At 36.6% G+C, this 23,622-nt stretch overlaps 3 protein-coding genes across 4 annotated transcripts in view; 2 read left to right on the forward strand and 1 right to left on the reverse strand.

Moving 5' to 3' along the window:
* LOC128012085 (6-phosphofructo-2-kinase/fructose-2,6-bisphosphatase) overlaps nucleotides 1–4,032 on the forward strand; it is a 38,444-nt gene extending 34,412 nt beyond the window's left edge. Inside the window, exons 12-15 of one of the 2 annotated variants that reach the window (XM_052595070.1) lie at nucleotides 1,309–1,432; nucleotides 1,521–1,583; nucleotides 1,915–1,979; nucleotides 2,074–4,032. In XM_052595070.1, the coding sequence (XP_052451030.1) occupies nucleotides 1,309–1,432; nucleotides 1,521–1,583; nucleotides 1,915–1,979; nucleotides 2,074–2,133 (312 nt within the window). In that variant the 3' untranslated portion in view covers nucleotides 2,134–4,032. Of the gene's footprint in view, nucleotides 1–1,308; nucleotides 1,439–1,520; nucleotides 1,584–1,914; nucleotides 1,980–2,073 lie in introns of both variants that reach the window. The other variant, XM_052595068.1, reaches the window with a different exon arrangement.
* itih6 (inter-alpha-trypsin inhibitor heavy chain family member 6) lies at nucleotides 3,457–16,210 on the forward strand. Its single transcript, XM_052595098.1, has 18 exons — nucleotides 3,457–3,549; nucleotides 4,766–4,801; nucleotides 5,608–5,762; nucleotides 8,116–8,226; nucleotides 8,469–8,716; nucleotides 8,802–8,971; nucleotides 9,084–9,200; nucleotides 9,284–9,455; nucleotides 10,102–10,385; nucleotides 11,005–12,220; nucleotides 12,389–12,421; nucleotides 13,755–13,772; nucleotides 13,911–13,964; nucleotides 14,085–14,105; nucleotides 14,241–14,291; nucleotides 14,414–14,527; nucleotides 14,610–14,990; nucleotides 15,094–16,210. Exons 1-18 carry the CDS (start codon nucleotides 3,457–3,459, stop codon nucleotides 15,357–15,359), a joined length of 3,540 nt encoding a protein of 1,179 aa, XP_052451058.1. The 3' UTR covers nucleotides 15,360–16,210.
* gdi1 (GDP dissociation inhibitor 1) lies at nucleotides 15,816–23,561 on the reverse strand. Its single transcript, XM_052595075.1, has 11 exons — nucleotides 22,979–23,561; nucleotides 21,526–21,633; nucleotides 21,201–21,300; nucleotides 20,914–21,048; nucleotides 20,611–20,809; nucleotides 19,854–19,985; nucleotides 19,675–19,774; nucleotides 19,251–19,422; nucleotides 18,802–18,946; nucleotides 18,491–18,545; nucleotides 15,816–17,993 (listed from the first exon to the last, which is right to left on the reverse strand). The coding sequence occupies exons 1-11, from the start codon at nucleotides 23,021–23,023 to the stop codon at nucleotides 17,841–17,843; spliced, it is 1,344 nt and encodes a 447-aa protein (XP_052451035.1). The 5' UTR covers nucleotides 23,024–23,561; the 3' UTR covers nucleotides 15,816–17,840.
* Nucleotides 23,562–23,622: the final 61 nt, after the last annotated feature.

Consider the following 23,622-nt stretch of genomic DNA (forward strand, 5'->3'; position numbering starts at 1 on the left):
GTACAATAAAATATACAGGTGTATTTTTGATGTTGTGGGCCTATATTTCTGCTGGAGGTCCTGGACATCTTGTTTAGACACATGGCATCATGGATTCTATTAAATACCAACAGTTAAAAAATCAAAAAGTGTCTGACTCTGTTAGAAATCTTATAATGGGCCATGTTTGGATCATTCAACCGTACAATAATCCAAACACAAACCTCAAAAACAACACCGAAATGGGTCACTGAGCTCAAAACCAAGCTTCTGCTATAGCCATTCCAGTCCTCTGACCTGAACCCTACAGAAAATGAGAGGAGTGAACTGAAGAGGAGAAGCTGGTAATCTGAAGGGTCTGGAGTGATTCTGGATGAAGGAAAGGTCTCTGATCTCTTGTCAGGTGTTCTCTAACCTCATCAGGCATTATAGGAGACAGTTTTGAGCTGTTAAACTGGCAAATGGAGGTTTAAAAAATAATTCAATAAAAGGGTGTCCTTAATAGTGGCCAATGTGTATTAGAGAAAAACATTTATTTCATAATGATATTTCCCCCCATTTTAAATTCTTATTATCCAATGAAAGGATACATTTTTGTGAATTTTTCAAATAAAACATCAAAAGGATTAACAATGCAGATTAATTTTCACAGCCTTATTTGATCATATTTGCCAAGGGTGCCAATATTTGTGGGCATGACTGTATTAAAATTTGTATTTATTCCTGTGATGGTAAAGGTATATATTTAAGGAGTCATTACTCCAGTCTTCAGGTAATATGAAATTCAGAAATCATTCTAAAATTCACATTTTATTTTATTAGCTTTTTTTTTTTTTTTAGATTTGTGAAAACTGAGATACATGATAACTCTGAATTTTGTGGTAAGAAAGATTTAAATAAAATTAAGAAATTAATGTTAATTCAGCAAGTATGCACTAAATTGATCAAAAGTGACCGTTAAGACATTTACATATAATGTTACAGAAGATTTCGGTTTCATAGAAATGCTTTTTATTCATGAAAGAATAAAACAAAATAAAAAAAATGCATCACATTATATACAAAAATATTAAGCTGCAAAGACTTTTCATCATTGATAGTGCGATCCATTACTTATAATTAAGCACCAACAGTACTTGATAGTACTAAATCAGCATATTAGGATCATGTGACAGCTTAGGACCGGAGTAACAGTTGCTGAAAGTTCAACATTGCCATCACACAAATAAATTACATTTTTAAATGTATTACAATTTAAAATGGTTATTTCAAATTGCAATATTTCACAATATTACTGTTTACAGTATTTTCCTTTCCTGTGTTCTGCAGTCGTATGAAGACCTGGTGCACCGTCTAGAGCCAGTCATAATGGAGCTTGAGAGACAAGAGAATGTGCTCGTCATCTGCCACCAAGCAGTCATGCGGTGTCTACTGGCATACTTTCTGGACAAAAGTGAAGGTCTAAATCAAAAACGTCCAGCAATTGCTGTCACTGTCATAGCATCTTTCATGCAAATTATACATCTCTGATTTCTCCACAGATGATCTGCCGTATCTAAAGTGTCCTTTGCATACTGTTCTCAAACTAACTCCATTAGCTTATGGTGAGTAGGCATAGCCATGTTTGTTTTCTAACATTGATCTGTTTATGTTTAGGTCTAATTTGTGGTCCTGTTATCTTTTTTCAGTCTGAGAGAACTATTCTGTAGATATGTTTGAGAAACAATTATTATAAAATGATGAGTTTTTGGGCAGTACCACCTTCTTTACTATATTAATGAAAAACACAATAACATTAGAGTTCCGACATAATCTGTTGAAATTTATATATAGTTGATTGAACATAACCTGCTACTACATGATTTTCCTTCATTATATTACTAATGAGAAGTGCTACACATGAGTACAGCATGTTCTTTTATGTCCTCATTGCAGGATGCAAAGTGGAGTCCTTCTATTTAAATATCCAAGCAGTGAACACACACAGGGACAGACCCACAGTAAGTCATGAAACCCTCTGGAAAGATGAAGAATTTTAATTGCTGATCAATGTTAAAAAGTGAATAATTATTATTTATTTTTTTTGCTTTCCAGAATGTGAATGTCGCAAGAAAGCCAGAAGAAGCACTACAGACTGTACCCGAACATCTATAATCATAAAAAAATTGTACATTTGCCATTTTTGCAGAGTTAATCTACACATAGATTGTGTAAGTGGAAAACAAGGTGGAAGGAAGGAATTTCAAAGGACATGAGCGTATGTTTCCATTAAGATAATCAAGGTCTGCAAACACAAAAGTGGGATCCAAAAGTCTGAGAACACATCAGTTATTTATTTTTTTTATTCTAAAAAAATATTATGTAATTTTTAATTTTTATTTCCAATTCAACTCTTCACTCAAATGTTAATGAACAATGTTAATGTAACGTGTCAAATATTATGGTTGATATGAATTTTCCATACAAATTATATTGATGTATTCAATTGGAAAACTCTTTTTTTTTTTGCCATTTCTTTGGAGGCTCTCAGACTTTTGAACTTTCCTTTAGTTTCTCAAACTAAACTGTGAAAATCAAGTATGTTTGTACTTTGTTGATAAGATGGTGGCATTGGCCTAATGTTTTTAGTTGAAATTGATGTTGCATCTAAAGATAATTTTACCTTTTTTTAACTAGTTTAAAATGTTTAGTTAGAACAGGTTAAACCCCTAATGTGTGAACGTGCAAACTGTTTTTTTTTTTAATTTTTATATTGTGTTCAAAGATTTGGGCATTAATACCCCTTTTATGCATTCGTAAAGTACAGGAATCAGAAGACGATTCAGTTAGTTAACAGCACCATGGACAGCAACCAAATAAATCTATATTATTCGTCACAATATCACACAAGGCCATTCTCAAGCCCCTTTACTCCTCACAATTATTATTTTTTTGTTAGTATGTTCACGAGTGCCTGTCCAAAAACCTTCTACGTAACTGAGACTTGTGGAGTAAACATGCAGTATCCAAATACTTCGAATATGGTGATAGTAATGCGCTTTTAGAACAATTTATGTTGTGACGACTGGAAGGCTTCTGGCAGCAATCTTCGGAATTTTAGACATTCACGGGTTAATGGTTGTGTGGTAGGTTTTTTTTTTTTTTTTTTTTGTGCCCCCAAAATCGTGGGGAGGCTCTGCGAAATTTCCAGTATGCACACGTGAAAATGCTCCCCTTGAAACCCACAAATACCTGCGTATGATTGAAACTCACTTGTCATTATAACCAAGTTATTTTTCCAGTCTAAATGAGCATCCATCTCTCTTATGGTATTATCGTGGCTTCAGTATCATTTTTTAGGATCAGTTTGGAAGAGAGGGGGCAATACTGCCCCTTTCACAAACAACTTTGTGCCTTAAAATGTGAAGTTAGTGGAAGAGCTTACGCACTCGCCTTACGGGCAACAGTGGTTTTGGCTCTCCCACACAATCTGCAAGCATGGTTGTTAAACTGGATTTGACTATCCACACTGTCTTTTTCATCCTAATTACTGTTGTTCTTTTTGGATGTGCGCAGTCAGTTCCTCTACAGGTATGTGTAATTGGTAATAGCGTTATTGTTGATAATTTTACACTTAAACACGATTTGCCCTATTGTTCAGTGACATTTTCCTTTAAGTAAAATGTGAAGTTTGTCTTGAGTGAACGATAGTATTTTGTGCGACACAAACACAAAACATCGCCTCGTCATAGACGCGCGAAAACGCACAGTGAATATCCATACAGCATTTAAGAATTTCTGTACCAGTGGAGTGTTGTTTCATTTTTAGAATTGTATATTGTTTGTCAATCTGTAGAACATTTTAATGTTGTATTTGAATGATTTAAGAAAACCGAAGGTAGGTTGACTAAATAACATTTATATGTTTACAATACTGTTGGTAATCGTAGTAGTCTTATTGTTAGCAACATTGTGTGTTCTTATAGTTTTCATTGTGCATTGCACTGGAATCTTAAACCCTTGTAATAAAGATTCTCACTAAGTCCCAAATTATGTGAGATATTTAAATTGTTATTCTGTACGAATTTCTTATTGCATTCCTTCTGGGCTTTTTAGTCAAATAAGGAAAACCTAAAGAAAAGGAAGGAAACATTCAGGTGTTGTCCTTTTATGATTACTGTATTCACATATTATGCCTATTAACAGACTTTCATGTCATAATTATTAAGCAGCTTTTTTTATTATATCAAAATTTGATTTAATAAAGTGTCACAGCAGATTCGTTTAAAGAGTGCTCTGGAAATGTATAGTAGCAAAGACGCTTTTTTCCATATTTAGCTTTTCGTTTGTGTAATATATTGGCACAGCAGTGAATTATGTGTAAATCCTCCAGTGGCCTTGTGTGTACAGTACTGACATTTAGTTCCATTTCCACCCCGTTCATGAATAACTTTGATTCAGTATATTTCAATGTAAGCTCAAAACCAAACCACTGGCACCTGAGAATACTGGGAGTATTTCAAACTATATTTACTTCAAAGGTAATTTGTGGTTTGTAATGTATTAGAAATTAAGTTTATATGAATAATGCGAAGTTTGTATGCATGTAAAGGTGAGTAGCACTAAGGAATAGGGTTTGTTTTGTGATGCTTATATTTATATTACCGCTAACTGGAATTAATTATTTGTAGATATTTTTATCTGACATACTTTTACTGAATGTAATGTAAAAGTTTCTTATACACTCTGGATGGGAGCTATCAAGAAAAATAACTGTAGACCTCACATATTATTTTATACTTTATAGAGACTGAGACGTCAGACCTCAACAGCAAAACCAGCAGTAAGTATGACAGAAAAAGCTATGTTTCTGCTTTGGTTTGTGAAATACCATAAAGCACCAAATAGTGTTCTAGCCTTTGGACCCATGGGTTTCTTTTGATTTAAAAAAAATATGCGCAAACATGAATTTGAAGCCTTAGAAACCAGATGTTTATTTGTATAAAAACACATGAGAATAATGGAGACAGAGCAGAGCGGAAGCAAACTTGATGTTGAAATTGTACTTGAAGTTATGTTTTTTTTTTTTTGACATTCTATAATCTTAAATATTTACTGTTAGACATTCAGACCCAATCTTTTAGTCTTCATAGTTTTTCATTTGTAGATCTGGCTAATTGAGTTAATGTCTGTTTCCGTCACTTAATCTTGTCTTTAAATTCTATACACTGCTTCTTTTAGCATATGCTGTTGCATGCAGTGCATGAAAGAGCGCTCAGATAGACTGGCTTTTCTGTAGCCAGACCAATGTGGTCTGAATCAGATTCAAGTAAACCGATTGAGATGTGACATCAGTCCTGAGAAATCAAAATTAATATTCTAATTATACAAATTATTCAATAAAGTCCTGTCATGTTTTAAATGGATGCTTGTTTTTTTTTTTTTCAGCAAATTTCCTAGCAAGCCTGAAAATGTTCATGTGCACAACTATATATATATATATTTATATATATATATATATATATATATATTTATTTATTTATTTATTTATGTATTTATTGCTGAAATTAAGAAAATGTAAAGTTTTTAAAAATAAATAATGTTGCTTGCCTTATTAATGTTTTATTCTGTTGTTTGTTGTGCACTTAGCTGACGGTGACGGATTACCATGTGCGATGTTCTGTAGTGTCTCGCTATGCTGTAACCACAGTAGAAAGCACCATATGGAACCAACTCCACATTACTAAAGAGGCGGCCTTTGAGGTGGATTTATCTTCATCTGCATTTATTTCCAACTTCACCATGTGAGTCAAAAATTACACCACAGTATTTGTCATTCCGGCTGTCAAATCATTTTAAAAACAGTGAAATTGCAATTAAACTGAGTATCGCTTGGCTCAAGTTTGAAGTTTTCTCTGAATAGACACAGCAGGTTTATAATTGCACTAATGATTTGTTCATATGGAAAGAAGTGCTTTGTGATCAAAAGGGATTTGTTCATGTTCAGATCTAATTTACAGAAATAATTAATAATTAAGATTACTTCACTTAAATGTTAAAGTTATGTTAAGATTTATTTACCCACATGCTGTTTCAAAAATGACTTAATTCTCTGTTCTTCTAATAAATGTGAGAGACATTTTTATTTACCCCAGTCGAACTTTTCAAGGTAGTTACATGAATGGTAACTTTCAAGCTGTGAAAATTACACAAAAAGAATCATAAAAGTGACACTATTTTCTAAATCTTCTGGAACCATATGAAAGCTTTTTGTGTGACAAGCACACTTATATTTGAGACAAAAATCCTTGGCACATTCATGAGAAAAGTAGCAATGTCCAATGTACTCTGAACAAATCCTTTTTTTTTTTTTTTTTGTCAATGATTCAGTTGATTTGGGTCATAAACCTTGAATGATTAATTCATAAATTGAAGTGATCTGTTCATCTCACTGATCCAGGTTCAGCTGTTCTTGAGTTATAATCTCAAAGAATGGGAAGATATCAACTGAATGGCAATTTAAATATGGTCTGATTGTCACTCAGAGCTTTTGAATGGCTTGTAAAAAGTCATATAGACCATTTTTCATATAGATTTTTATCATATTTTAAGGTGCTTTTGCATCCTTTTTGAAGCTTGAAAGCTTCACACCCACTGATTGTAATTACACGGAATACAGCGACCAACAGATTATTTAGAATTTCTACTTTTGTGTTACACATAATTCATACCGGTTTGGGACCCACATGAGAGTGAGTAAATAATGAAAAATTATGAATAATTTTTAGGTGAACTGTCCATGTAACTTTCACTTAATTCTATTCTATCAGCTGTACAATTTTTTTTTTTTTTTTTGTACAAATGAAGAAAAAAATTGAAAAGGAAACTGGAATGGGGGTAAAAAAAGAAAAAGAAAAACACAAACAAAAAGGACCTAGCAATCATATTTGTTGATCTGAGTAAAAGTTCTGTAAACCTCTTATCCAGAAATGCGAAATATAATTTCCCACAAATAAGGCTCCATAACAGCTTGATAAAGCACACAGGGGCAGGATTTGGAAACGGACGTGGGTCAAAAGTAAAGACCGTTCAGGCCAGATGAATAGCAGGCTTTGTCAAGAAAACTCAGAAAGCTAATAGAGAAATGACGAGAACTGGCTCTGTTCACTCTCCCTTTTACCCAGCAGAGTTTACCAAGGCACACGGCCAAGGTACACATGCTCACACATTTACGTGCGTATAAATACACACACATGCGTGAAGAATGCACACATGTATCCATCAACAAAGCAGGGCTTCAAGTTTCAATGTACATTACAGATGTATATACACCCTCAAAGAATCACACAAATACATAGACACTATTTATATGTATATCAGGTTCTGTATTCTTTCAAATGGCTGCAGCAAAAGTGTTTCTTTCATGCAGTAGCATTTGTTAAACCGTGACTGAGAGCTCTGTGTTCAGTGTCACATGCACAGCCATCCCAGACCTCTCAGTGCCACACATACATACAGGCGCCTCATTTTCCACTGTGCTTTAAACTGTCCATTCACCCTGCTCTTATTCAAACAAGCTCTTTTTCAAGGCTGTTGGTTTATTTTGGTTGGTTCTTGTTGACTTTTATTTAAATATATTTGCTTATAGGGGCTGACCTTACTTTAGCATTTTCTAAGCTTGACCCTCATGTAAAGACATAAAGAGAGTATGGATAGCCGTGTGGGTGAACTCCTTCGCGTTTATGCAGGGGAAATGCTCCTGAACTGGGCATTAAGGGGATTTTGGAAATGCTATGTGATTGCGAGAGTAATTATGGTTTGTTAGGGAAATTACATTTTATTTTTGCTGCAAACCATTTCCACTTGTTTTTGTGAGTTTAAATGAAGAAATACAAAACGCAATGGCAAAAAATCCGCACACCAAATGAAATGCACCGTTCAAGGCCTTTTGAACAAAAATGTTTTCAGTAAAGGTGACAACAAAAATTAAAGTGCATAGACAAAAAAGTGACTGCACACACACAAAAAAAGCTAGGATAGGATGTTTATAAACCAGTGAGAAGTAGTTTAGCCACCAACATATCACAGATGTTTAAACAAGACTGTATGATTATCAAAATATTCATGTTTTCTGCTTTGATTTATCTTTATATCCAGCACCTCAAATGGTAAGGTGTATGTGGCTCAGGTGAAGAGGAGAACTGATGCCAGGAAGATCTATGACACCGCTAAGAAGCAGGGGAAAACAGCAGGACTTGTTGCTACCAAGTCAGTCCAAATTTTGTTTAATACCTTCTCCACGGGGACCTGCTTTTCAGGATCCCAGTGTGCAGCCATCCACTTAAAATTGCACTCTTCACATTTGACCCAACAAACATGCTGTTTTGGAATTTAATGTGTTGACAAAATCCCTATAGTTTTTCCCCATACACTTGCAGATGTTTTGAACAATAAATATTTATCCTTAAAATCAAAATCCAAACCTGATTAACTTCTATTGTATTGCAAAGGGAACGTGAGATCGAGAAGTTCCGTGTAGCGGTCAACGTGCCTCCTGGAGCTCAGGTCTCATTCTCACTGACTTATGAGGAGCTGTTATCACGACGTCTCAGCCGTTATGAGCTGTCTTTGGGTCTACGGCCTGGCCAACCTGTGCAGAACTTCTCCCTGGACGTCAGCATATCAGAGCGGACAGGCATCAGCTTTATCAGAGCCTTGCCACTGCGAACCAGTCGACTGCTAACCAGCAATGCTCAAGGTACACTAAAAGAACCACTTCTGTCATATCAGTGCTTTAGAATGAACAAAATACATGGTTAATCTTATTTTCACTGATCTTTCAGTGGATGCAGATCCTCCTCCATCAACCAAGGTTGAGCAGAATCCTTACTGCGCACATGTGCACTATACTCCCACCATACAGCAACAGAAGAACATCTCCCCCAGAGGTCTCAATGCAGACTTCATCATTCAGTACGACGTAGAGCTCAAAGACCCCATGGGGGACATCCAGGTCTTCACACTAATGCATCTGATTGGTGATACCAGAATAGCAGTGGTCCTGGTGTAACCCTGTGTAATGTTTTCTCTTGTTTTTTTTTTTTTTTTTTTTTTTTCTACTCCAGGTTGATGATGGCTACTTTGTTCATTACTTTGCACCTCGAGGGCTTCCTGTAGTTCCTAAAGATGTCATCTTTGTCATTGACATCAGCGGCTCTATGATTGGCACAAAAATTAAGCAGGTAGCATGTCAGCCATCTCAACACCACAACTTATTGAGAAGGAGATAAAGAACAATGTATTTCTCCACTGTTTTTTACATCAGACCAAGGCAGCAATGACCACCATACTGAGTGACCTACGTGAGGGAGATTACTTCAATCTCATCACTTTCTCAGATAAAGTCCACACCTGGAAGAAAGGCCGCACTGTGCGGGCCACTCGGCAAAACGTGCGGGATGCTAAGGAATTTGTCAGGAAAATAATCGCAGAAGGCTGTAGGTGTTTCTTCTGTATCTTAAAGTATTTTTATTATTCAAAATAAAACATGGTTTGCTGCAGAATTTGATTTTTGATTTAACACATTTAATTTACATATATAATTATACTTTTTGCATAATAAGCATTATATATATATATATATATATATATATATATATATATATATATATATATATATATATATATATATATATATATATATATATGTATATATGTATGTACAGTATGTTTCATAAACCTTAATTACATTTGCTTCATTTCAAGACAGACATCTATTAATGTAACTTGATGTTCAGTGAGTCAGATTGATTTAGTGAATCAGTAAATGCTAATTAACTAATTGAGTTCAGTGACTGATTCAAACTAGTAACCCATAGTTATTTTTTAAGTTATCAAAGGATGACGGTGTTTGTGAATCATATTTTCCTATATGCTGTTTTTTTTTTTTATCAATAGAAAGACATGTTTTTGCCCTTATTTTGTGGTACACTATTTTATCTCATCACAATAAATTTGGACTGGAAACTCGCGGATAAATGTTTTCATGCAATTTATGTTGCTATGAATCTTGAGATTAAACAGCCACAGTGGAGATTCAGTTATGCAAGAAATACTGCAATACATCTTTTCTCCTTAAACCAGGGACAAACATCAATGCAGCTCTACTGTCTGCGGCCCACTTGCTAAATCCATCCTCACACCCGTCTTCATCCACTGGCCGTGTGCCTTCGTCTCACCGTGTTCCTATGATCATCTTCCTAACTGATGGAGAAGCCACTATTGGGGAGACAGAGCCAGATGTGATTCTGCACAATGCACAGAATGCTTTGGGTTTAGCTTCGTTATTTGGCCTGGCCTTTGGAGATGATGCTGATTTTCCAATGTTGAGAAGGCTGGCATTGGAGAACCGGGGTGTGGCTCGGATGGTAAGTGGCCTTCTATGAGTATGCCTATACAAGAAAAAAAAAGTTAAAAGTCTCCAGCATTCCTGGAACACACAAATTCAATTAAAGACATAGTTCACCCAAAAATTAAAACTACCCCGTGATTTACTCCCCCTTCAAGCCATTAAAAGGTGTATATTCTTCTTTCAGATAAATACAGTTGGAGTTATATTACAAAAATGTCCTGGCTCTTACAAGCTTTATCATTGCAGTGATTGGTGGTTGAGATTTAGAAGGCCAAGAAAAAGTGTGTATTCATTCATCATAAAAAAGTTCTTCACAACGTTTTGGGGGTAAATGAAAGATAAAGCCAGGATTTTTTTATATATATATATAAAACTCCATTTGTATTTGTCTGAAAGAAGAAAGTCATATACACCTAGGAAGACATTTTTGGGTGAACTATCTCTTTAAGCAATTACAAACAGTCAAAAATTTCCCAATGCTGTTGGACTGTATATCAGTGCTCCTGGAATGACATTCAGCCAATCTGTTTGAGGACTGGAACTGTATAATAAGAATATTTTATTTAAATGATTTACATTAAATTATTTGTAAATGAAATGATGATAAATATTTTAATTTGTTTGTTGTCTTTCAGGTATATGAGGACGATGATGCAGCTGTCCAGTTGAAAGGCTTCTATGATGAAGTCGCTAGCCCTCTGCTTTCAGATATCCAGCTGTCCTATCTAGACGATCAGGTGTATGATATCACTCGCTCTCTGTTCCCCAACTACTTCCAGGGCTCTGAATTGGTAGTCACGGGTCGCCTTAAGCCAGGTGTACAGGATCTAAAGGTTACACTAACAGCAAACGATTCAAAACAGAAAGTCAGAGTGGAGAATGAGCTGCCATTGGCCAAAGCAGTTGTAAATGGCACAGAACAGTCTCTGGGCTGTGCACAGGCACTGGAGGGCATTCCTAGCTTTGTGCATCGTCTCTGGGCTTATTTCACAATCAAAGAGTTGCTCTTGGCTAAAATTAACACCTCGGATGTGTTCCTACAGCGACTTCTAGTAGATAAAGCCACCAATCTTTCGCTGAAGTACAATTTTGTAACACCGGTCACATCGTTGGTTGTGATCAAACCAGATATCGATGAACCTGATCCCACTATTAGCCCTTCTGTCATGGCTACTACCAGCAAGACGTCAACCAGTACCGTAGTGGGTTCTACAAACGTGACGAATCAGACCTCTCACGCTGCACCAAAAATATCATCCACATCTGCAGCAGGAAACAAAAAAACCAGCTCGCTCTCACCTCCAAAAACAAACAAACCTTCTGTCACCAAATCTGTACGAGCACATCCACCACCCTCAGGGCTTCACACCACAGGTCGACCTCCAAACACTTCTGTTTCCCTTAACAAAACAATCCCTTCTCCATCACCTAAGAAGACCACTACAGGACCACTTAAGGCCACCTCTACCCCAATTTCCAGCAAGCCATCCTCCTCACCTCCAAGCACCATCAAAACCACACCAGCCTCGGCTAAGATTTCCAACACACCTGTCAGTACAGCAAAAACCACTTCTTCCACTCCACCAGTCAAAAGCATAACGCTAGCCACCTTAGTCAAAACTGCACCATCTGTGGTGAAAGACTCTTCCTCAGATGTTGAGAACTCTACTACCTCAGGACTCACAACGCTTGAGCAGGGCAAACAAACATTAACCGCTACAGCATCTACCACAGATGCTAATTCAGACATTCAGGTTGAACTGGAAGTGGCCACACTGATGGCTCCTTCGTTTCTGCCAATGCCAGGAATGACAGATGCTCCGAAGCTGTATGAAGCCTCTCGTTTTCTGGGTGAGTCCCTTCTAAGGAGCAGCAGCTGAAATCTCTAGCCACAATTTTGCAGATATTTGATAGTTTTTTTGTTCTTTGAATGTTACATAACATAGGATAACCAAAGTGCCATTGAATGTAACAGTTGTTTTTGTGTCCTCTATTTTTACATTCTTCTCTGTCCATCAGATGTGTCCTCATCCATCCAGATTCAGACGAAAGGTAATGCAGTCCATTTTATCTTCATTCTACTTCTTTGGTTTAGACACCGTATGTGTCCACAAGGTCAGATTAACTAAGTAGTGCTGAACATTCATCTTCAATGAATTTTCTATAGCTACATACCAATTGACAGAGTCTGTATTCTGTGTTCACTTCTCTTCCAATGACATCTGTTTGTTAACTTCACTCGATAAAATGTGTTTTTGATCTGTCATGTCTTGCACACAATTGTGTACAAACCATACCTGGAACTAATTAAACTGAATAATAATGGTGGAAACTCCTTTTCATGTTACCTCATGCAACAGTTCTTTCTGGTTCTCGAATCTGATTGGCTGAGAAGAGTGCGATCATTCTAGTGATTACAGAGTGCCAACCGTTTGTATCACACCACTTGCAGTATTTCTCACACTATAATTTTATGTTTTTGAATGTAGTTTTAAGAGTTTTTTTAGCCAAGAACATACTTGAGTAGACTTCAAATATAAAAATTTATTTGACTATTTGCTTCAACATTTTCAAAGATATGTTCTCCAGTTTGTCAGCGTCCGTTTAGAGCTTATGAACCTGGCAAGAGCCGCCTTACCTCAGCCAACTCTTCTGGAATTTGCCACTGGCTTTGATGCCTCTGTAGTGGTTAAACATGAGATTGAATTTGTTTTGGGTACATCTTACAGACAATCTTTGGTCTCATTAATCTATTATATGTTCCAGAACAAATAGTTTTGGTTGAGGGGAAAACCTTATCACTTTATAATTTATGTAACTTTAATGCTGTATGTTTGGTCTTGTGTATTTAAGCACTTCAACTGTTGTATAAATGTGATCTCACATTCCTAGCTGTGCGATATGTCTGTGATTGCCTATGGCCGAATCACAGCCGTGCCAATATACTGCCATATTGCACTGCTATTGGTTTGATATTGCTGATTTAAGTACTGGAGTGATGTGCAGTGATTGGTGGGTAAATTTACCTCTACACTTACTTTTGAAGTGAGGTGTTGATGTCCCTTTATTTCGTATTCTGTTTGCTGTGCCCTTCGAACGTAACATGTACATAATAAGTATTAGAATCTCACTAAAGATGGCAATATACACACTGAAGTCCACTTTGCAGTGCACTTACAGGCAAATGAAAACACATCTTGTTGTGGAAATGAAAGCAGAGCAAATACTAAGAGTGCCAAAATGTTGGTAAACATTCAGGTTTATGTTATTAACAGGAAGAAAAACTAAGTTGCAGCTATAAAGCCGAGTGGACACCTACGGCCAGGGTGATATTAGGGTTAAGTTGTATCTTCCTTGATTGTGTTTCTCTTAATCTTTTATACAGATATTGAACTTATTAAAGGTAAGTTACACATTTTCAAAGGCTAAATCAGTTTGATAATGTTTCAAAATATAAACAATAACTTCCAAAACATGAGTCAAATCAAGCCAAAGCTGCATGTTTTTGTGTGTGTGTGTGTTTGTGTGTGTGTGTGTGCAGATTATGATACAACATATGACCACGACTATGACTACAACATCCATTATGAGTCATGTGAGTTAAAAGCATCACAAATTTTAGCTAGGTCTATTTTTTTTTTTTTTTTTTTTTTTTTTTTTTTTTTAGCTACCAGGAATTATGTAGTTTTTTTTAATGTATTAATTTTTCTTTCAGATTCTGATGCTGAAGTGTCTGGTAAACACATCCTTCATTTATCAATTCATAATCTGTGTTTGTGCAATACAAAAACATTCAGAAATGCAGTGTGCATCTACTATTATTAACTTGTAATAAGCACATTTTACTTCAGTATGCCTTCAATTTCAACAGACCCAGATAACCAACCCAGTTTAAGTTCAGTTAGAGTGTTCTCCTCCTCAGGTATGTCTCAAGGATAGAAATATTCTTATGAAATATTCAGTTTTTCCTTGAGAAATTTTTGCACATGTAAAGTTAAATATAAGATTATAATCTCATTAACATGAGTATTTTGTCTCTTAAAGTGGATGGAGACCCACATTTTGTTGTTCAGCTCCCAAAGCTCCATCAGAACTTGTGTTTTACCATCGATGGCAGGGCTGATGATGTACTACGGCTTCTTGTGGACCCAGACAAAGGTTTTATGGTTTTACATCCACTGTATAGCTTATTGTTTAGATTCTCTTTTAACATGATTGATGTCTCTTGTTCCTGTTTTAGGCATTATTGTGGATGGGCATTTAATGCTGGCTCCTTCTAAAGAGGGGCTGGAGAATTGTACTCGTACCTTCTTCGACAGGATTTCTATTACTGCAGCCAAAGGTGCCATTATGATCACATTAACACTGGACTCCGTACAAGTGAAAGTGAATGGGAAGGAAATTGAGATGCTGCCCACCAATCAGAGAGGTTCTGTGGAGCGGCATGGCATGAAAATTATGGTTGAAGAACACCACAGCTGTCGGATTGAGCTCGGGGTTGGTGTGCAGTTCCTCATTCTCTTCCATCACTACACCCATCCCAAATACTTCCAAATGGAGCACCTGGGCTTCTATATTGCAGACGGAAAGGGGCTTTCTCATCTCACTCAAGGGCTGTTGGGTAGGTAACATCATTTTTTCCGATCTTATTCACTGAGATGTCAAATGGTTTTTCAGCCACATTTCGGACATTTTTAAGCTCTTGTATGGGTATCTATTTCCAGGCCAGTTTCAACATGCCTTTATGGAGGTCAAAAGGATTTCAAGGGATCAGGCTGGTTTCCATCATGCACAAACAAATAAGAACACTTCACTGGCCATGGGTTTGCTAAAGAAAGGAGACGAGCATTTTCCTGTCACTCTACAAGACAAGATTCTGAAGGACTCATCCAGGAAGCGGCACTCAGCTCAATGTTGGGTGGTACCAAAGGTGGATGTAGAGAGACTCCTGGGCCATTCCTATGAGAGCTATGTTGTGGATCGCCAATAGATAACCTTCATACCATGTCTCCACAACTACAGAGTTCAAAAAGGTACAGAAAAGACACTGGAACTTGAATTTTCTTCTATTTGACAGTGAAAAAACAACTGATGGGGGAGAGAATAGGAATATACACAAGCTGTGATGAACTGAAGGATGATTATGAAGCATTGACTGGTCCAAATATTTGCATTTGAACTAACTATATATATATATATATATATACAATTTTTTTTATTTTTATTAAATGTTTCCTTGGTGAACAAGTTTTCTTTCAAAAACATAAAAAAAAATCTTGCTGCAGTGTTTTTTATCAGTAAATCTCTATATATGCCTTTATTTAATATAATATAATACAGGAATTGTGTAAAATGATTATAATATTGTATATTAGAAATTAATATTGAATGCTTTACTTTAAGGAAATGTTTCTTCATGTGCCAATAACCAGACGTAACCAAAGAATTATTGAGTTTCATTTTATTCATATTTATTTCTGTTTTTGTTGCACAAGACTGCTCAAACACGAGATGAAATTTAAAATTGTCGAGTTTGTGTGTCAGTTTTTTTTTTTTTTTTTAAGATGTTTAGTTGTTTCAACGTTGAAAATGAAAGACAAAATGAAAATAAATACAGTACAAACAGTTAATCCAAACATATGCAACAATATGCTGGAGAGGTGCAAAACATAACCAATTTAGCAATGCAGCGTAATTCTATTTGATTCCAGCTTCATTAGTTCACAATCTAATTTGTGCACTGGAAGGAAAAGAGTTCAAGACCTGTATGTTTCTATGTGAGTCTATAAGGCCATAAGTGACTTTGGCCCAATAAAATTCAAGAATGTAATGAAAATGTCACACTTGTTTTACATAAAAATGAATGGGGGGGGGGGGGGGGGGGCTACAGTCAAAGGCTTTTTCTCAGCAAAGGTGAGTATGGAAAACATGAGAATGCTTGTATATTCTACACTGAAAGCTGTACAGTGAGCGTTCAAACAGCACACCATTATCATCTGCTCCAGACTAACTATTGATGCCAATGCAAATCATTTGAAAACCGAAACGAGCATGGTTAGAGATATAAGTAATGGTGAAAACGACCAGTCATTGTTCAATACAAAGTTTGTCTTCTTGTGGTTTCTAACAGCCAAGAGAAAATGCAGAGACTACACGTGTCAATCACAGATAAAACAGAAATCAAAGATGCAGAATGATTGCATGATGCAGTGAGAATCTTTACAGTACATAAAAAGAGGCGTAGTGTTCATAATTCAAAGTTAGAGCATGTGTATTTAGTAGATTGGAATCAGCCTGGTTTACAAGAGCCAGAATATCAACGGATATGGCTACTATCAAATACCAAAGGATCTGATACTCATTAAATTCACATGATCGATTTCTTCTGCCGCTGTGGGAGTGAACATTGCTTCCACGTTCTTAAGACTCATTTCCAGTAACAGACCAAGAGATCGACTCATGTTTGCACACATTTTCATTCGATAACAGATGTCCATATCCGTTTTCACTACAAACAAAATGAATGACAGCAGGAACGTAGAATAAGGTCAGGAATTGTGAGGTCATACAACATTTTTAAGAGTTAGCACAAAGACTGTAATTTAAGTTAATGGCTTACAGTTTGCTTCTATACTGCATATTATACATCTCATTCAATTTAGTAAAAAAAACAAATCTAACAATAATAATAAAAAAAGACCAGTGCGTTAAAAGAGCGGAAAGATCGTGAATAGGAAGTGCAATGATGTGAAACTGTCAGCTCAGGTTTTGATTGCTAGATCTAGCGAAGTCAGATTTACTTTTGTACAACTTTGTGTTTTAAATATTATATTACATCCTTTTTCCAGGTGTCAAACTCTAGTGTTTAATGGTGATCTTACAATAAGTTTGTCAGTGACCCTTTCCTGAAGTACAGGAAAGCTGCTGTAGTGTTCACATGAAGCTGTTAAATGTCAAAGTGACGACAGTATGCTAAACTAACAGTCTGAGGACAGTTGGGGGTACTTCACGAAAGTTGATGAGAAATCGTTTTAATATAATATTCTCCTTCAATATTCAAGGAATCGTTCACATGTATGGGCTTCAGTCAAAGACGATATTCAGAGAACAAAGACACGCTTCACTTCAACAGGATATTTTGCGCAAACGATACATACTGCTTGTGTAAGAATCTAAATAGCATGTTGGTGTGAGCCCAGTTTGTAGTGCAGAGTTGTGGAATGTGAGCGATAGAGCGTTTGTGTGTCTGTGTGCTGAACTGTAAGTATCCGAACAGAGACACCGGAGGGGTGTGGAGACAATGAGCAAAGAGCACTCTGGGAAAGATAAGGTCGGCTGAAAGAGTTTTACAGTGTTGTTGATTCTGTTCTGCGTGACCTCTGAACCCAGCCAGGTAAATCCCGTTCAGCTCGCCTCATCTCTCCCTCCACCTGATCATTGCCTCTCCACTCCTCCGTCACTCCTCCACCCCTCACTGCTCGTCCTCGCCGAAGACGTCGTTCTGTTTACGCTTCATGTTCTCAAAGTCGAAGTCGCTGCCTGTCATGCGCTTGTAGATGTCCTTGATGTCGTTACAAGTTGTTTCAAAATGAGTGGTGGCATCGTAGGAGCGCGATGCAAAAACCTGAAAGAAAAAAGTTTTTTTATATACTGCCCAGCCGTGCCTTATTTAAAGAAATTACTTGGAAGCCAGTTGTTGTTAACTAAAACTATTCAAATAGTTCAATTGAAATGAAGCTGAAATAAAGTTCCATATAAATAGTTAGATGTACGATGTACTAAGATAAAGTACTAAAATTAGACCTAAAACTGAAACGAAAATAAAGCTGAATAGAAAGATTTAAAAAATTAAACTATTAAAATAATTTTAAACTACTGAATAAAGTACACTGAAGTTAATACTTATATTTAATATTATTTTAGCTTAAATCAAAACTTTACTAAAAGTATATATATATATATATATATATATATATATAATGATAAAAAAAGAAAAAGCACAAAATAAAATGGCTAAAACTAAAATAAAACTGAGTGAAGAAATCAAAAGTAATTCTAAATAATAATAATAAATACTACAATAGCAGAAATATTATATTAAAATGACTGTGGGAAGCTGACCTGGCTCTCTGTACCATCATCTGTGGGTTCATACATGTCACTGATGGCCACAAACCTGTAAAAATGACAAAATACAAAAATGTGCATTCATGTAGTATGATCTATATGTTTGTTTAATAGATTTAGCTGTAGTCCATGAATTTAGCTGTGGCCATGTGGCTTTGCAGATAAAAGTATGAAAGTGGTCTGAAGAGTGTATTTTTTTTTATCTTCTGAACCATGCTACTTGGTATTTCCATTATTAAAGTTCTTCACTAAAACTGAGCCAAATAAACAGGGCATAGAACGCCGAAAACTGAGAGTAAACTTACTTTTGGTCAATGGGCTCCAGGAGTTCGAGAGCAGGTTCGATTTCAGCTTCAGGGTCAGAGGTTTCCACAGTGGTGCTCACAATAGCGATGTACTTCCCCTGAGCCGCCACATTATGGGCGTAGGAGATCATGCAAACATAGATATCTAGAGGCAAACAGGAATAAATTGTACACTAACTTTTCTTTACAATCTTTTGTAGCTTATCTCATTTTTTAAATGAAAGCAAGCAGCGCCCTCTAGTGATGACTACACACAAGTACTGATGCACAGAATTTAATTCATAATATACATCTTTTTTTACCAGTATGAACCCACGACCTTTTGCACTGCTAACACAATGCTCTTCCACTGAGAGAGAGAGAGAGAGAGAGAGAGAGAGAGAGAGAGAGAGAGAGACTAATAGACTAGTGTCGGCTTATCCTGCAAATATTGATATATTGTCACTCACCTGATTTGCGGTTAACCTGGTTCTGAGGGATGATGATCTGGCAGGAATTGGCATCATTAGTGTTTTTAATGGGATGGCTGAGGACGCAGATGACCCGGATCACCTGGCCGACTTTGTGCACGCGGTCCGGGATGTAGCTAGGGTCGCAGATGAGCTGCTTGCAACGGGCAACCTGGAAAAAGCAGGATTACTGAGGCAAGCCAGACTTCACGCATAAACTTATGCATGAAAACCAAAAAAAAAGGTTTATTCTCATGATGCATGCTTGATGAAATTAACCAAATATAAATGTTAGCTCTGTCTCAAAGAAAATTCCATGCATTGTCCTTTTGTAATAAATCTGTTTAATTGTTAATAATTTATATAAATAATTATTATTTTTAGTTACGTCACACTGCAAACGACGCTTGTCTAAAAGATTTACCTCTCCCTCAGACTTCACGCCCACCACGTGTCCTCCCTCCATCACTATCTCATCCACTGGTTTGTTCAGCATGTAGGTTCCTCCATAAATTGCACTTAACCTGTAAGTTCACAAGGGAAAAGGACCATGTTTATAACACATTGACGCTCAACACATGATTACCAGGATGATTGGCTGACCTAGCAAACCCTTGAGGCAGCTCCCCCAGTCCGTACAGAGGGTACAGGTATGGGCTCTTCCCGTAGCGTGCCAGAGACTCACTGTAGAGCTTGATCCTATTGATGGTCTCCAGACACGGCTGCTCAAGGTAACTAGGAGGAATTCAATTCACTTTAGTCCATTTACCACCAATGAAAAAGCATGTGAAAAGCAAGACAGCACATGTGAATAGACATCTAATAGACATCGGAGTACTTCCTCAGCTGATTAATCACAGTGTATAACGACAGTCGTTTTGTACAAGATTTCTAAGGTGTTGTGTTTGAATATGCAAATGAGGCATTATCTGATTAAATATGCACTGATTTGCATACATTTCCACAACATTGGATACAGTTTCATTTCGCTGACACCTGAATATCTATAAGACATTTATTTTTTTTATTCCATACATTAAAAAATACTGTCAGCAGCCAGAAATAAATCTTTATAATAACATATAAACAAACCCTCCTGTAAAAATCATCAGTATATGGATAGGAATACAATCTGAAAGTTAGATGAATTTAAGTGCTAATGAAGTGAAAAAATATATAAAACTCATTCTGAGAAAAAAAAAACTGTAATTGAAATATACAGATGCATATAAATAAATGTAATAAAATAAACATGTAACACAATGTTTTTTTTTCCTACAGTGACTTGTCTTCAATTGTATGTTTAAAGATGAGAGCAATGATAAGACACTTGGGGTTTTGTAACACGAGCAACACTTACTCGTCTGTCCTGTAGAGGGCCAGGGCATGTCCCGTGAAGTCGACCACGTCCTGACCCAGGTCAAACTTCTTGTACACATCTCCCATCGTTGTGAGTTTGGGATCAACTCCTTCAAAAGTCTTCGGGTCGTTCTCATCAAAGTTGGCCACGAAAACTAGGAACTTGCGGAAACGTCTCTTCTCAAACATTCCCATTAGGTCTAAGCAACACATGTCAAGGGGCAACTAAATTAATCAGCAATTTTATCAAAAACAATCATTCCTGACTTAGTCCTAGAGACAATAAAACACTAGCTGGACATACTTGAAGCCAGTGCCTCTGTCTCAGTAGAGGGCACTTTGTAGATTTTCCCTCCTTTATACACGAAGCTTCCCTCGACCACTTTGAAGTCAAGATATCTGGTCACTTCCGTGTATAGAAGCATCTTAACTAACTGACCTTAAGGAAGAAAACAATGACAAAATGCAGTGGAACATTATTACAGTGGAACAAAATTACAGACTTGCATGACTTTAAGGACAACAATCTAATCCAAAAACATGTTTTGAGCAATATTATCACACCAACTAACATGTTACTTAAGTTTTTACCATTGGCCATTAAAAATTTAGGAATAAGATCCACATTCCAGTCTCTTCCCCGGCCCATTGACTCTGGGGGGCTGTCTGAAATCCCAAATCTCTTATAGAGCTGAGAGAAAAGCATGTAAAATGTGAGTGCATGCGGAAATGTTTTATTTTTATTAAAGAAATGTATTTATATAAACATTAATAGTCAAATAAAACATTAATGTGTTAAATACATTAACACAAATAGCAATATTTATTCTGGCAGTTATACAGTTATAGTAAACGGGCAATATCAAGCAGACATGAGATTGGAGTAGTGACAGTGGTACATGTGAAGCATCCTAACCTCCTCCAGGGGTGTGATGGAGGAACTTTCACCTCCGTAGTATGGATTTCTGTCCATATGCAAAACTTTCTTCCCATTCACAGACATGATCCCAGAGAGAATACATTCCTACACAAATAAACATAATTTATTTGAAATAATCAGTCTTGGATATAATTATAATTATTATTATTTTTCATCTGTTGACATGGCATCGGGTATCTATCCATTGCCTTGACTTCCGTGTTAAACATTGGGATGGATGCGAGTTACCCCACCCAACTATGATGGAAAGTGCGATTCATTTCCGCGAATCGGTTCTTTTGAACAGTTCATGGAGCGCTTTGAAAACGAATTCTTTTGATTCGTCTACCTCATTCTGACATCCTAGCGTGGCCTATTAAATGTTTTGGAGGTTGATTAACATCTTTTTATTGTAATTGTGTGTGTTCCAATTACGTTTGTTGCAGCCATGACATAAAACAGTAATAATTTAGAACCTAAATATAATTTAGTTAGGCTACATTAAGCAATACTTTAATTAGTTTACATCTTATAGTTAAGAGTTCTACATCCAAATGTTAAATGTAAATGTATGTAAAACTTCCATATAATTAAGTCATAACTACATTTCCTGGAGGTATTTATAAAATGTCTACTATTCGGCTATTAATGAGTCAACGACCGAAGAACCTCTCAGATCGATTCACTGAAATGAACCGACTCACAAGAACAATTCCTTCACGAATCGAACATCGCTACGCCCAGCCCACATTATGAGCCGCAGCCCAGCCACTATCCTCCATGAGGAAAATAGAGAAAACGTTTGATAAAAACCCCTTTTTTGTGTTATTATTATTATTATTATTATTATTAATATTGTTATTTGCACGCATGTAACATATGTCTAGCTCCCACGTTTGTAAAAGAGAGCTCTTTAGAATAACAATAACAAAAATAAATACTCACCTTATACCAGAATTACAGGCAGACAGTGACCTAACATCACTTAAATAGGCTACAATACAGCTTTTACGTTGGCATACCACAAAAGGCGAAATATCCTCAATGAATACATATATTTCCCCTATTTCGACGCCCGAGCGAATGGGATACCTGATGCCACTCCTTAGAACCAGACACTGTGAGAAGAATCATTCATTACTTTTTAATAACTGCTTTCATGTCAATTTAACTATGCAGCCTCAATGGCTTTGAAAATTCGGGGGAAGTTGGATTTGTGATGGATTACACTCGTATTCATGCAGAAAATGCGAGAAATACTGGCTCACTAAACAGACACAGCACAGTAGGCTACTGATCCAAAGGATGCGTCAGCAATAGGCCATCGGGTTCAGTCTAACGCAAAGCATCTATTCGTACAGCCACATCTCTAAGCATCCGAGCATCCCTCGGCAACATTAATCTGTCTCCAAAGCGAGCGGGTCATCAGTGACCCAAATGCGCTACTCACTGTGAGTCCGGTGCCCAATACGATAACATCATATTCCTCATCCATGTTGTATTACAGTGGATCTCCCGTCTTTAGCCAAATTTCAGTAAAACGGTGTTGATGCAACGAAATGTTTATGCAGAACGAGTCTTTTGTCCTATTAGCGGCAAAACGACCTCTTTGGAAACAATTATCGCTCAAATAATTTGACACGTATCACAATTGATCACTGACTGTGGTGCGACCGGCGAGAACGACCAAAGATGGCCCTGACCACAGCACGAGCTCCAGCGGTGCGGAGACATTCGCGAAATAATATAGTGCAACTCCCTAAACCGAGATGATCAATATTGCTGAGAACGTCATGAACAAAGACTTATAATTAAGCCGTAAATATAAATTCAGTAAAAATATCAACGCTCACACCCTGGTAAATGTTACTGAATACAATTTACTACGCTCGGTGGCACTTATTCATTTCCCCATCTTCCATCTGAATGGCACAGGGCGCAGTCCCAGTCCCAGATATCCCTCCGCCGACAACACCGTGGATGATGAAGCCATAATGCGTGAATTAACGTGGTGATTAAGATAATATCCTTTTTAGAGTTCTGCAAACTAATCTTTCTACTTATATAGAATATATATTAACATACTGCCTATGT

This window comes from Carassius gibelio, chromosome B23 (genome assembly GCF_023724105.1).
Source record: "Carassius gibelio isolate Cgi1373 ecotype wild population from Czech Republic chromosome B23, carGib1.2-hapl.c, whole genome shotgun sequence".
NCBI classification, from domain to species: domain Eukaryota; kingdom Metazoa; phylum Chordata; class Actinopteri; order Cypriniformes; family Cyprinidae; genus Carassius; species Carassius gibelio.